At 42.6% G+C, this 15,917-nt stretch overlaps 1 protein-coding gene across 1 annotated transcript in view; it reads right to left on the bottom strand.

Moving 5' to 3' along the window:
* Window positions 1–15,917, bottom strand: part of LOC135553496 (F-box only protein 40) — a 29,534-nt gene that overhangs the window by 12,209 nt on the left and 1,408 nt on the right. Inside the window, exon 3 of the mRNA XM_064985596.1 lies at window positions 10,525–10,859. Within this exon, the coding sequence (XP_064841668.1) occupies window positions 10,525–10,859 (335 nt within the window). The remainder of the gene's footprint in view (window positions 1–10,524; window positions 10,860–15,917) is intronic.

Genomic DNA, 15,917 nt, shown 5'->3' with positions numbered 1-15,917 from the left:
ATTATACCACACCACACCACATTATACCACACCACAACACATTATACTACACCACAACACATTATACTACACCACAGCACATTATACCACACCACACCACAGCACATTATACTACACCACAGCACATTGTACCACACCACAGCACATTATACCACACCACAACACATTATACCACACCACACCACAACACATTATACCACACCACAGCATATTATACCACACCACAACACATTATACCACACCACAGCACATTATACCACACCACAACACATTATACCACACCACAACACATTATACCACACCACACCACATTATACCACACCACAACACATTATACCACACCACAACACATTATACCACACCACACCACAGCACATTATACCACACCACAGCACATTATACCACACCACAACACATTATACCACACCACACCACATTATACCACACCACAACACATTATACCACACCACACCACATTATACCACACCACACCACATTATACCACACCACAGCACATTATACCACACCACAACACATTATACCACACCACACCACATTATACCACAGCACAACACATTATACCACACCACACCACAGCATATTACACCACACCACAGCATATTATACCACACCACACCACATTATACCACACCACACCACATTATACCACACCAAAACACATTATACCACACCACAACACATTATACCACACCACAACACATTATACCACACCACACCACATTATACCACACCACAACACATTATACTACACCACAGCACATTATACCACACCACAACACATTATACCACACCACAACACATTATACCACACCACAACACATTATACCACACCACAGCACATTATACCAAACCACACCACAGCACATTATACCACACCACAGCACATTATACCACACCACACCACATTATACCACACCACAACACATTATACTACACCACAGCACATTATACCACACCACACCACAGCATATTATACCACACCACAGCACATTATACTACACCACAGCACATTATACCACACCACACCACACCACACCACAGCACATTATACCACACCACAACACATTATACCACACCACAACACATTATACCACACCACAGCACATTATACCACACCACAACACATTATACCACACCACAACACATTATACCACACCACAGCACATTATACCACACCACACCACACCACAGCACATTATACCACACCACAACACATTATACCACACCACAACACATTATACCACACCACAGCACATTATACCACACCACAGCACATTATACCACACCACAACACACTATACCACACCACAGCATATTATACCACACCACAGCATATTATTCACACCACAACACATTATACCACACCACAGCACATTATACCACACCAAAACACATTATACCACACCACAACACATTATACCACACCACACCACAGCACATTATACCACACCACAACACATTATACCACACCACAGCACATTATACCACACCACACCACAGCACATTATACCACACCACAACACATTATACCACACCACAACACACTATACCACACCACACCAGATTATACCACACCACAACACATTATACCACACCACAGCACATTATACCACACCACACCACAGCACATTATACCACACCACAACACATTATACCACACCACAGCACATTATACCACACCACACCACAGCACATTATACCACACCACAACACATTATACCACACCACAACACACTATACCACACCACAGCATATTATACCACACCACAACACATTATACCACACCACAGCACACTATACCACACCCCAGCATATTATACCACACCCCAGCATATTATACCACACCACAGCACATTATACCACACCACAACACATTATACCACACCACAGCACATTATACCACACCACAGCACATTATACCACACCACAGCATATTATTCACACCACAGCACATTATACCACACCACAACACATTATACCACACCACAGCACATTATACCACACCACAGCACATTATACCACACCACAACACATTATACCACACCACAGCACATTATACCACACCCCAGCATATTATACCACACCACAGCACATTATACCACACCACAACACATTATACCACAACACACCACAGTACATTATACCCCACCACAACACATTATACCACACCACAGCATATTATACCACACCCCAGCATATTATACCACACCACAACACATTATACCACACCACACCACATTATACCACACCACACCACAGCACATTATACCACACCACAACACATTATACCACACCACAGCACATTATACCACACCACAACACATTATACCACACCACACCACAGCACATTATACCACACCACAACACATTATACCACACCACAGCATATTATACCACACCACAGCACATTATACCACACCACAGCATATTATACCACACCACAACACATTATACCACACCACAGCACATTATACCACACCACAGCACATTATACCACACCACAACACATTATACCACACCACAACACATTATACCACACCACACCACAGCATATTATACCACACCACAGCATATTATACCACACCACACCACATTATACCACACCACACCACAACACATTATACCACACCACAGCACATTATACCACACCACAGCACATTATACTACACCACAGCACATTATACCACACCACACCACACCACAGCACATTATACCACACCACAACACATTATACCACACCACAACACATTATACCACACCACAGCACATTATACCACACCACAACACATTATACCACACCCCAGCATATTATACCACACCACAACACATTATACCACACCCCAGCACATTATACCACACCACAGCACATTATACCACACCACAACACATTATTCCACACCACAGCACATTATACCACACCACAACACATTATACCACACCACAGCACATTATACCACACCACAGCATATTATACCACACCACACCACATTATACCACACCACACCACATTATACCACACCACACCACAGCACATTATACCACACCACACCACATTATACCACACCACACCACATTATACCACACCACAGCACATTATACTACACCACACCACATTATACCACACCCCAGCATATTATACCACACCACACCACATTATACCACACCACACCACATTGTACCACACCACAGCACATTATACTACACCACACCACATTATACCACACCACATTATACCACACCACACCACAGCACATTATACCACACCACACCACATTATACCACACCACACCACATTATACCACACCACACCACATTATACCACACCACACCACATTATACCACACCACAGCACATTATACTACACCACAGCACATTATACCACACCACAGCATATTATTCACACCACAACACATTATACCACACCACAGCACATTATACCACACCACAGCACATTATACCACACCACAGCACAACACATTATACCACACCACACCACAGCACATTATACCACACCACAGCATATTATTCACACCACAACACATTATACCACACCACTGTCAGGATTTGGCCAGGGTTGTTCCGGGTTTTGGTCAGTAGATGTCCCCATTGTGCTTTTTGTCCCTATGTTTTTCCCTTGATCCCCATTATTATTTGCACCTGTGTCTCGTTTCCCCTGATTGTATTTAAACCCTTTGTTTCCCTCAGTTCTGTGCTCTGTGTTTGTATGTTAGCACCCTGCCCTAGTGTTCTGTGTGCTCTTGTCGATTCCGGGTGAAGTTCTTGTGGTATTCTTTTTTTTGTTTTTGTTTATTTTTGGTGAGTTTCTTTTGAGGTCTTTTTGTGTTTTTCCTACCACCTTTTGGATTTGCCATTTTTTGTATTTTAGGATTTTTTCTTTATTAAATACACCGTCTTAAGTACTGCTGTGTCTGCCTCATCTTCTGGGTTCTGCTGTCTATTCGTGGCTCAGTTGGTTAAGTGACTGTTTCTCACTCCGGAGACCCAGGTTCGAAACCGGGTCCTGAAAGAAACACAGAGCCAAAAAATGAACCCAGAGGCAGCCAGTTCCCAGGACCTTTTTGCCACGCTGTCCCACCACCAGGAGACTGTCCAACGCCACGAAGCCGCCCTGGTTCAGCAAGAGGCCTTAATGGCTAGACATTCTCATCTTCTGTCGGAGATGCTGACTTCCATTAAGCAAATATCTGATCGACTTACCCCGGCAACAGTTTCCGTCCCAGTACCTCAGGTTCACGTACCCATGGCAGTTAACCCCCTGGCTGAACCTCGTCTTCCACCTCCCCAACGGTTCTCAGGTGATCCAAGTGCTTGTAAAGGCTTTCTCACTCAATGTTCTCTCTCCTTTGAGCTGCAACCCTCGTCGTTTCCCACCGACCGGTCTAAGATCGCATATATCATCACCCTGCTGTCGGAAAAGCCCTGGCCTGGGCTACTGCTGTGTGGGATGCCCATAGTTCCTGCTGTGCCAGCTACTCTGCCTTTGCTGAGGAATTCAAACGAGTGTTTCAAGGCCCAAGCAGTGGTTCTGACTCAGCCAAACAGCTCCTGACTCTCCATCAAGGTTGGCGCAGCGTGACGGACTATGCCATCCAGTTCCGCACGGTAGCAGCAGCGAGTGGCTGGAACAACGAGGCGCTCACGGTGTGCTTTCTGAAAGGCCTTTCCGACACTATCCAAGATGAACTGGCCACTCGGGAACCACCGGACAATCTCGAGTCCCTGATCAAGTTGGCCTCACGCATTGACCAGCGTCTGAGAGAGAGAGAACTCAACCGTAGACCTCTAGCCCCTATCAGTCCCAGCTCCGAGTCCCCACCTTTATCATCGCTGGCTCCACCGGAACCCATGCAGATTGGACGCATCTCCCAGGCTGAGAGAGACCGCCGGATGAGGAGCGACGCTGTCTATATTGCGGCAAACCGTGCCATTTCCGTTCCACGTGTCCCGGGCTCCAGGGAAACGCTCTGTCCCGTACAGACCGGGGGAACTGTAACGGAAACATAACCTCCTCCCATCCGTCCAACTCCCGTCTGCTCATTCCAGTCACCCTCTCCTGGGACAACCACAAGCTTCACCTTCAAGCCTTGGTAGACTCTGGAGCCGCAGGTAACTTCATGGATGGTGTCTGGGCGAAGGAGAATGGCGTTCCCTCTGAACCTCTAAGTGACCCCATGAGGGTTACTACATTGGATGGAAGCCCTTTGGGATCTGGACTTGTCACTCATGTCACTACCTCCTTGAGACTTTCAGTTTCACAACACCAGGAATTGATGAACTTTCATTTGATCTCCTGTTCCGAGTTCCCTCTCGTCCTTGGATACCCCTGGCTTCACAGCCATAACCCTCACATCGACTGGTCTGTGGGCACTATCAAGCAGTGGGGTCCTACGTGCCAAGCTACTTGTATTTTCCAGAATTCCCCGAGTTCTACTCCCGAGTCTTTAGAATCCATCGACCTGACCCGAGTTCCCGAGTGTTACCATGACCTCAAACTGGTGTTTAGCAAACAGAGGGCCACCATGCTACCACCCCATAGATCTTACGATTGCCCCATCGACCTGTTTCCGGGCACTTGCCCCCCAGGGGTCGGATCTTTTCCCTATCTCCACCCGAATGAGCTGCTATGGATACCTACATCAAGGACTCTCTGGAAGCAGGCCTCATGCGTCCATCAACCTCCCCGGGGGAGCAGGGTTTTTCTTTGTGGCCAAGAAAGACGGTGGATTACGTCCTTGCATCGACTACCGGGGACTCAATGACATAACCGTCCGTAACCGTTACCCGCTACCCCTTATGGCCACAGCCTTCGAGCTGCTCCAGGAAGCAGTTGTTTTCACTAAGCTTGACCTGCGGAACGCATACCATCTTGTGCGGATCAGACCTGGTGACGAGTGGAAGACCGCTTTCAACACGCCTACTGGTCACTATGAATACTTGGTGATGCCCTTCGGCCTGACCAACGCCCCAGCGGTGTTCCAAGCGCTCATAAACGATGTGCTTAGGGATATGCTTAACATATTTGTGTTCGTTTACTTGGATGACATCCTCATCTTTTCGAGCTCCCTTCAAGAACACACTAAGCATGTCAGACAAGTACTCAAACGCCTCCTGGACAGCCATCTGTACATTAAGCCGGAAAAATGTGAATTCCATTCATCCCGAGTACAATTCCTGGGATTTGTAGTGGAACCCGGTCGAGTCCAAATGGACCCTAGGAAGGTAGGGCGGTAGCGGATTGGCCCACCCCCAAATCCGTTAAGGATGTTCAGCGTTTCCTGGGCTTCACAAACTTTTACCGCAAGTTCATCAAGAACTTCAGTTTGGTGGCAGCTCCTCTCTCAGCTTTAACCAAAGGTGGCAATGCAAGGTTTTTGTGGGGAAGAGAAGCTGAGACGGCCTTCCAAGGACTCAAGCAGCGCGTCCTCTCTGCTCCCATCCTGATACTACCGACTACGGATGAACCATTTGTGGTGGAGGTAGACGCATCAGAGGTTGGTGTTGGAGCTGTCCTGTCTCAGAGGGGTGAAGACAAGAAGCTTCATCCGTGCGCTTTCTTCTCACACCGGCTTACCCCGACTGAGAGGAACTACGATGTGGGGATCGTGAACTCCTAGCGGTTAAGATGGCATTGAAGGAATGGAGACACTGGCTCGAGGGGGCTTCTCACCCGTTTCAAGTGCTTACGGACCACAAAAATCTGGAGTATATCCAGCAGGCGAAGCGATTGAACTCTAGACAAGCTAGATGGTCTCTTTTCTTCAATCGATTCCAGTTTATCCTCACCTATCGGCCCGGGTCGAAGAATCTCAAACCGGATGCCCTGTCCCGAGTCTACGCTCCTGCCATTCGAGATGACACGGACATGCCTGTCCTTCCTGCTGCTAAGATTGTGGCTCCGATCTCGTGGCAAGTTGAGGATACCGTGAGACGTGCTCAAGCTAGCGAACCGGACCCTAAAGGAGGCCCTGCCAATCGGTTGTTTGTCCCCAAGGCAGTGAGGACTCAGGTCCTTCTGTGGGGGCACTCCTCTCGCCTCACCTGTCATCCGGGCGTAGGTCGCACCTTGGAGTTCATCCAGCGTAAGTTCTGGTGGCCTACCATAAGAGAAGACGTTGCCACTTTCGTCAATGCCTGCCCCGTGTGCTGCCAGGGCAAATCTTCTCACCTCCGCCCTCAAGGACTCCTTCACCCTTTACCTGTTCCCCACAGACCCTGGTCCCATATCTCATTGGACGTTATTACTGGACTTCCTCCATCTCATGGCAATACTACTATCCTAGTCATAATCGACAGGTTTTCTAAGGCGGCCAGGTTCGTCCCTCTGACTAAGTTACCTTCTGCCAAGGAAACGGCTGAGTTGGTAATTAATCATGTGTTCCGAGTCTTCGGCATTCCTCAAGATGTGGTTTCTGACAGAGGTCCCCAGTTCGCCTCAAGGTTTTGGAAGGCCTTCTGCCAACTCATGGGGGCTTCTGCCAGTCTATCTTCAGGGTACCATCTGGAGTCCAACGGCCAAACAGAGAGGATGAATCAAGAGCTGGAAACCACCCTCCGATGTATGACTCGTGACAACCCGTCCACATGGTCATCCTTTATTGTTTGGGCCGAATACGCGCACAACACCTTGCGCTCCTCCTCCACTGGTATGTCCCCGCACGAGTGTCAGTTTGGCTATGCTCCTCCATTGTTCCCGGACCAGGAGGCAGAAGTCAGAGTGCCTTCAGCCTTGAGGTTCGTCAGACGCTGTCGGCTTATGTGGAGGAAGACCCGTCTTAATCTGATGCGTTCCTCACAGAGGTATCAACAACAAGCCAACAGACGTCGCCGTCCCGGGCCTACCCTGCGCCCCGGCCAGAGAGTCTGGCTTTCCACAAGAGACTTACCTCTACGGGTGGAGTCTCACAAGCTGTCCCAAAAATACATCGGTCCCTTCAAGGTTGCCAGGAGAGTTAACCCAGTTTCTTATCGCCTACACTTACCCAGATCCCTTAAGATTAATCCCACATTTCATGTGTCATTGTTAAAACCTGTTGTTTTTCTCCCCTTGTCCCGGCAGACAGACCTCCCCCTCCGCCTCGTGTCATTGGAGGCCAGCCGGCTTATACCGTCCACCGGATACTGGATTCCCGCCGGGTGCAGCGGTCCTGGCAGTATCTGGTGGACTGGGAAGGCTACGGTCCTGAGGAGCGCTCCTGGGTTCCTGCCAAAGACATCCTGGACCCTGACCTCATTCGTCAGTTCAGGGTCCTCCACCCTGAGAGAGCTGGTAGGAACGTCAGGAGCCGTTCCTAGGGGAGGGATTATGTCAGGATTTGGCCAGGGTTGTTCCGGGTTTTGGTCAGTAGATGTCCCCATTGTGCTTTTTGTCCCTATGTTTTTCCCTTGATCCCCATTATTATTTGCACCTGTGTCTCGTTTCCCCTGATTGTATTTAAACCCTTTGTTTCCCTCAGTTCTGTGCTCTGTGTTTGTATGTTAGCACCCTGCCCTAGTGTTCTGTGTGCTCTTGTCGATTCCGGGTGAAGTTCTTGTGGTATTCTGTTTTTTGTTTTTGTTTATTTTTGGTGAGTTTCTTTTGAGGTCTTTTTGTGTTTTTCCTACCACCTTTTGGATTTGCCATTTTTTGTATTTTAGGATTTTTTCTTTATTAAATACACCGTCTTAAGTACTGCTGTGTCTGCCTCATCTTCTGGGTTCTGCTGTCTATTCGTGGCTCAGTTGGTTAAGTGACTGTTTCTCACTCCGGAGACCCAGGTTCGAAACCGGGTCCTGACAACCACAGCACATTATACCACACCCCAGCATATTATACCACAACACATTATACCACATTATACCACACCCCAGCATATTATACCATACCACAACACATTATACCACACCACAGCACATTATACCAAACCCCAGCACATTATACCACACCACAACACATTATACCACACCACAACACATTATACCACACCACAGCACATTATACCACACCACACCACAACACATTATACCACAACACATTATACCACACCACAGCACATTATACCACACCACACCACAACACATTATACCACACCACAGCACATTATACCACACCCCAGCATATTATACCACAACACATTATACCACACCACAGCACATTATACCACACCACACCACAACACATTATACCACACCACAGCATATTATACCACACCACAACACATTATACCACACCACAACACATTATACCACACCACACCACAACACATTATACCACACCACAGCACATTATAACACACCACACCACAACACATTATACCACACCACAGCACATTACAACAGACCACACCACATTACAACACACCACACCACATTACACCACACCACAGCGCATTATACCACACCACAGCACATTATACCACACCACAGCACATTATACCACACCACAGCACATTATACCACACCACAGCACATTATACCACACCACACCACAGCGCATTATACCACACCACAGCACATTATACCACACCACAGCACATTATACCACACCACAGCACTTTATACCACACCACAACACATTATACCACACCACAGCACATTACAACACACCACACCACATTACAACACACCACACCACATTACAACACACCACACCACATTACAACACACCACACCACATTACAACACACCACACCACATTACAACACACCACACCACATTATACCACACCACAGCACATTATACCTCACCACAGCACATTATACCACACCACAGCACATTATACCACACCACACCACAGCACATTATACCACACCACAGCACATTATACCACACCACAGCACATTATACCACACCACAACACATTATACCACACCACAGCACATTATACCACACCACAACACATTATACCTCACCACAGCACATTATACCACACCACAACACATTATACCACACCACACCACATTATACCACACCACAGCACATTATACCACACCACAACACATTATACCTCACCACAGCACATTATACCACACCACAACACATTATACCACACCACACCACATTATACCACACCACACCACATTATACCACACCACAACACATTATACCACACCACAGCATATTATACCACACCACAACACATTATACCACACCACAACACATTATACCACACCACAACACATTATAACACACCACAGCATATTATACCACACCACAACACATTATACCACACCACAACACATTATACCACAGCACACCACAGCACATTATACCACACCACACCACATTATACCACACCACACCACAGCACATTATACCACACCACACCACATTATACCACACCACACCACAGCACATTATACCACACCACAACACATTATACCTCACCACAGCACATTATACCTCACCACAACACATTATACCACACCCCAGCATATTATACCACACCACACCACACCACATTATACCACACCACAACACATTATACCACACCACCGCACATTATACCTGTAGATGGAAGCATCTGTGTCTGCCACTGGGAAGCGGATCCATTGCTGTGAGCAGATGACAGTGCTAGCGGGACAGACCTCCAGGTGCTTGGCGAGCCTGTGGCGGAGCATGGTGAAGGGACAGCCGTAGTCAACGTTGAGGCACGGGACCATCTCATTGGGACATAGTAACTGGTGCTCCTCCTCCTTACACTTATGGAAGGCAGCGCCACAATGTAGATGACACTTAATGACCACACAGGAGACAGAGGTGTTCACGGGGGCTTGGCAGTGGAGGCTGTAACACCTCTCACAGTGCTGATGAAGCCCCTCTGGGTACATACTGCCTTTCACCTACAGAGGGAGAGAGAGGTTTTGCATCAGTGTCAGGAATCCTGTTTTTTGGCCTTTTTGATTGTGATGTTGAATATCCTGCAGTATGGGGTTGGTGAACTTTGTAGTTTGATGATTAACTGTATAGTTTGACACCGAGATCTTAATAAATACACTCACCATATCGACAAATATTATTAGTTCAGAAGAATTTCACCATCTGAAAAAGTAAACCAATGAAAATAGATCAATGGGAGCGTATACTTTGAACCTAAAGGCAGAGACCACAGGAGGCTGGTGGGACCTTAATTTGGGAGGATGGGCACGTGGTAATGGAAAAGTATAAACAACATCAAACACATGGGTTTCATGGTTTCCATGTGTTTGATGCCATTCCATTTGCTCCGTTCCAGCCATTTGTAAGAGCCGTCCTCCCCTCAGCAGCCTCCACTGACAATAACAAGTATCACTTTTTTTTTGTTTACCTTTATTTAACCAGGCAAGTCAGTTAAGAACAAATTCTTATTTTCAATGACAGCCTAGGAACAGTGGGTTAACTGCATGTTCAGGGGCAGAACGACAGATTTGTACCTTGTACCTTGTCAGCAACCTTCCGGTTGCTAGTCCAACGCTCTAACCACTAGGCTACCCTGCTGCCCCGTAGCCTATATCCTCCACAGCAAACAGACAGTTGAAAACTCTGAATTAAGGTCATGGGCATGTTCTTCACATCTCCTGAATGAATCTTATTATTCTGTCCAAATCTCTTGTGCTTGACCACTTTAAAACAGTTTTCATCTCACTCTTGCTCATAGAAACAAACACACATGTTCTTAGGATAGTAGTGCAGCAAAGTACCAAAATATTTTCCAGTAATATTTCATATCAAAATTCAACAGAAATAATTGGCGTCCCCACTCACCCTCTGTAACTCTTCGTGTCCCTCTGTCAGTCTGGGTTATGTTTGTAAGCACTTCTGACTACTGTCCTACCTTTCTGATCAGCTTCTGCAGTGTGTCTATGCGTTATAAATAGCCAGACAGAGGGGTTGACAGGCCATTGTGACAGAGCACTTGTACTAAGCCTTTGACAGACAAGGTCAAGTTACTGGCTCCGATACCACTAGACTACTGTCTGTGGAGTGTCAATTGAACAATAATCAATCAATAGTCAATCGTCTGTTGAATGGCTTGTTTTAAGCCGTGATGACTTCAGATGAAGTATTTATCAAATGCAGTAATAGGTGTATGCAATAAATCAGATAACATTCATTCTCTGTATCAACTTTGAAGTGGCCTTGTATTGTGTTCTTGTTTCTTTGTGGAAAATGTATTGTTGTTTGAGGTCACATGTATGTATACTGTACTTGCTAAATGGACTCATCTCCTACAGCAGTGTACCAGCAGATGTCACTAGTGGTGTTTGAATTAGTTTGAACAAGCTATAAAATCCAGATGCACTCAGATGTACTCAGATTCAAACCAATGCACCTCAACATCATGTCTTTGCGTGGATTTTTTAACACTGTAAATGAGAATGCCAGCTGCAGACTAAAGCGGTCAATTCCAAATCAGTGTTCCTAATCTTACTGGGGACATTGTCAGAAATCATTCACAGAATCAAGGTGTAAATGGAACAGGAGTAATTAAGTTGTGTGAAAAATATTAAATATTCTGAGAATCTCAATACTTGGAGACAACATGAGCCCCTCTCTAAATGATGACGTTATTGCTTTATTGCATTATATACTGTCACAGTATTTTTAAGATAAGGTTTTAATTAACTGAAAGACAATAATAATAATTTACCATCAGCAGGGTAGTTACTAATGCAACAATAATATACCATCAGTAGGGTAGTTACTAATATAACAATAATATACCATCAGTAGGGTAGTTACTAATATAACAATAATATACTATCAGTAGTGTAGTCACTAATATAATAACATACCATCAGTAGGGTAATCACTAATATAATAATATACCATCAGTAGGGTAGTTACTAATATAATAATATACCATCAGCAGGGTAGTCACAAATATAATAATATACCATCAGTAGGGTAGTTACTAATATAATAATAATATACCATCAGTAGGGTAGTTACTAATATAATAATATACCATCAGTAGGGTAGTCACTAATATAACAATAATATACCATCAGTAGGGTAGTCACTAATATAATAATATACCATCAGTAGGGTAGTTACTAATATAATAATATACCATCAGTAGGGTAGTCACTAATATAATAATATACCATCAGTAGGGTAGTTACTAATATAACAATAATATACCATCAGTAGGGTAGTTACTAATATAACAATAATATACTATCAGTAGTGTAGTCACTAATATAATAACATACCATCAGTAGGGTAATCACTAATATAATAATATACCATCAGTAGGGTAGTTACTAATATAATAATATACCATCAGCAGGGTAGTCACAAATATAATAATATACCATCAGTAGGGTAGTTACTAATATAATAATAATATACCATCAGTAGGGTAGTTACTAATATAATAATATACCATCAGTAGGGTAGTCACTAATATAACAATAATATACCATCAGTAGGGTAGTCACTAATATAATAATATACCATCAGTAGGGTAGTTACTAATATAATAATATACCATCAGTAGGGTAGTCACTAATATAATAATATACCATCAGTAGGGTAGTTACTAATATAACAATAATATACCAACATTAGGGTAGTCACTAATATAACAATAATATACCATCAGTAGGGTAGTTACTAATATAACAATAATATACCATCAGTAGGTTAGTTACTAATATAATAATATACCATCAGTAGGGTAGTTACTAATATAACAATAATATACCATCAGTAGGGTAGTTACTAATATAACAATAATATACCATCAGTAGGGTAGTTACTAATATAATAGGATACCATCAGTAGGGTAGTTATTAATATAACAATAATATACCATCAGTAGGGTAGTTACTAATATAATAATATACCATCAGTAGGGTAGATACTAATATAACAATAATATACCATCAGTAGGGTAGTTACTAATATAACAATAGTTACCATCAGTAGGGTAGTTATTAACATAACAATAATATACCATCAGTAGGGTAGTCACTAATATAATAATATACCATCAGTAGGGTAGTCACTAATACAATAATATACCATCAGCAGGGTAGTTACTAATATAACAATAATATACCATCAGTAGAGTAGTCACTAATATAATAGTATACCATCAGTAGGGTAGTCACTAATATAATAATAATAATATACCATCAGCAGGGTAGTCACTAATATAATAGTATACCATCAGTATGGTAGTTACTAATATAATAATAATAATATACCATCAGCAGGGTAGTCACTAATATAATAATATACCATCAGTAGGGTCGTCACAAATATAACAATAATATACCATCACTAGGGTAGTCACTAATATAATAATAATATACCATCAGTAGGGTAGTTACTAATATAACAATAATATACTATCAGTAGTGTAGTCACTAATATAATAACATACCATCAGTAGGGTAATCACTAATATAATAATATACCATCAGTAGGGTAGTTACTAATATAATAATATACCATCAGTAGGGTAGTTACTAATATAATAATAATATACCATCAGTAGGGTAGTTACTAATATAATAATATACCATCAGTAGGGTAGTCACTAATATAACAATAATATACCATCAGTAGGGTAGTCACTAATATAATAATATACCATCAGTAGGGTAGTTACTAATATAATAATATACCATCAGTAGGGTAGTCACTAATATAATAATATACCATCAGTAGGGTAGTCACTAATATAACAATAATATACCATCAGTAGGGTAGTCACTAATATAATAATATACCATCAGTAGGGTAGTTACTAATATAATAATATACCATCAGTAGGGTAGTCACTAATATAATAATATACCATCAGTAGGGTAGTCACTAATATAACAATAATATACCATCAGCAGGGCAGTTACTAATATAACAATAATATACCATCAGTAGGGTAGTTACTAATATAACAATAATATACCAACATTAGGGTAGTCACTAATATAACAATAATATACCATCAGTAGGGTAGTTACTAATATAACAATAATATACCATCAGTAGGTTAGTTACTAATATAATAATATACCATCAGTAGGGTAGTTACTAATATAACAATAATATACCATCAGTAGGGTAGTTACTAATATAACAATAATATACCATCAGTAGGGTAGTTACTAATATAATAGGATACCATCAGTAGGGTAGTTATTAATATAACAATAATATACCATCAGTAGGGTAGTTACTAATATAATAATATACCATCAGTAGGGTAGATACTAATATAACAATAATATACCATCAGTAGGGTAGTTACTAATATAACAATAGTATACCATCAGTAGGGTAGTTATTAATATAACAATAATATACCATCAGTAGGGTAGTCACTAATATAATAATATACCATCAGTAGGGTAGTCACTAATACAATAATATACCATCAGCAGGGTAGTTACTAATATAACAATAATATACCATCAGTAGAGTAGTCACTAATATAATAGTATACCATCAGTAGGGTAGTCACTAATATAATAATAATAATATACCATCAGCAGGGTAGTCACTAATATAATAGTATACCATCAGTATGGTAGTTACTAATATAATAATAATAATATACCATCAGCAGGGTAGTCACTAATATAATAATATACCATCAGTAGGGTCGTCACTAATATAATAATATACCATCAGTAGGGTAGTTACTAATATAATAGTATACCATCAGTATGGTAGTTACTAATATAATAATAATAATATACCATCAGCAGGGTAGTCACTAATATAATAATATACCATCAGTAGGGTCGTCACAAATATAACAATAATATACCATCACTAGGGTAGTCACTAATATAATAATAATATACCATCAGCAGGGTAGTTACTAATATAACAATAATATACCATCAGTAGTCATTAATATAATAATATAGTAGTCACTAATATAATAATATACCATCAGTAGG

This window comes from Oncorhynchus masou, chromosome 13 (assembly GCF_036934945.1).
Source record: "Oncorhynchus masou masou isolate Uvic2021 chromosome 13, UVic_Omas_1.1, whole genome shotgun sequence".
Lineage (NCBI taxonomy): Eukaryota > Metazoa > Chordata > Actinopteri > Salmoniformes > Salmonidae > Oncorhynchus > Oncorhynchus masou.
Note: the sequence above shows the minus strand (reverse complement) of the source record. Positions and strands in the feature narration are given on the sequence as shown.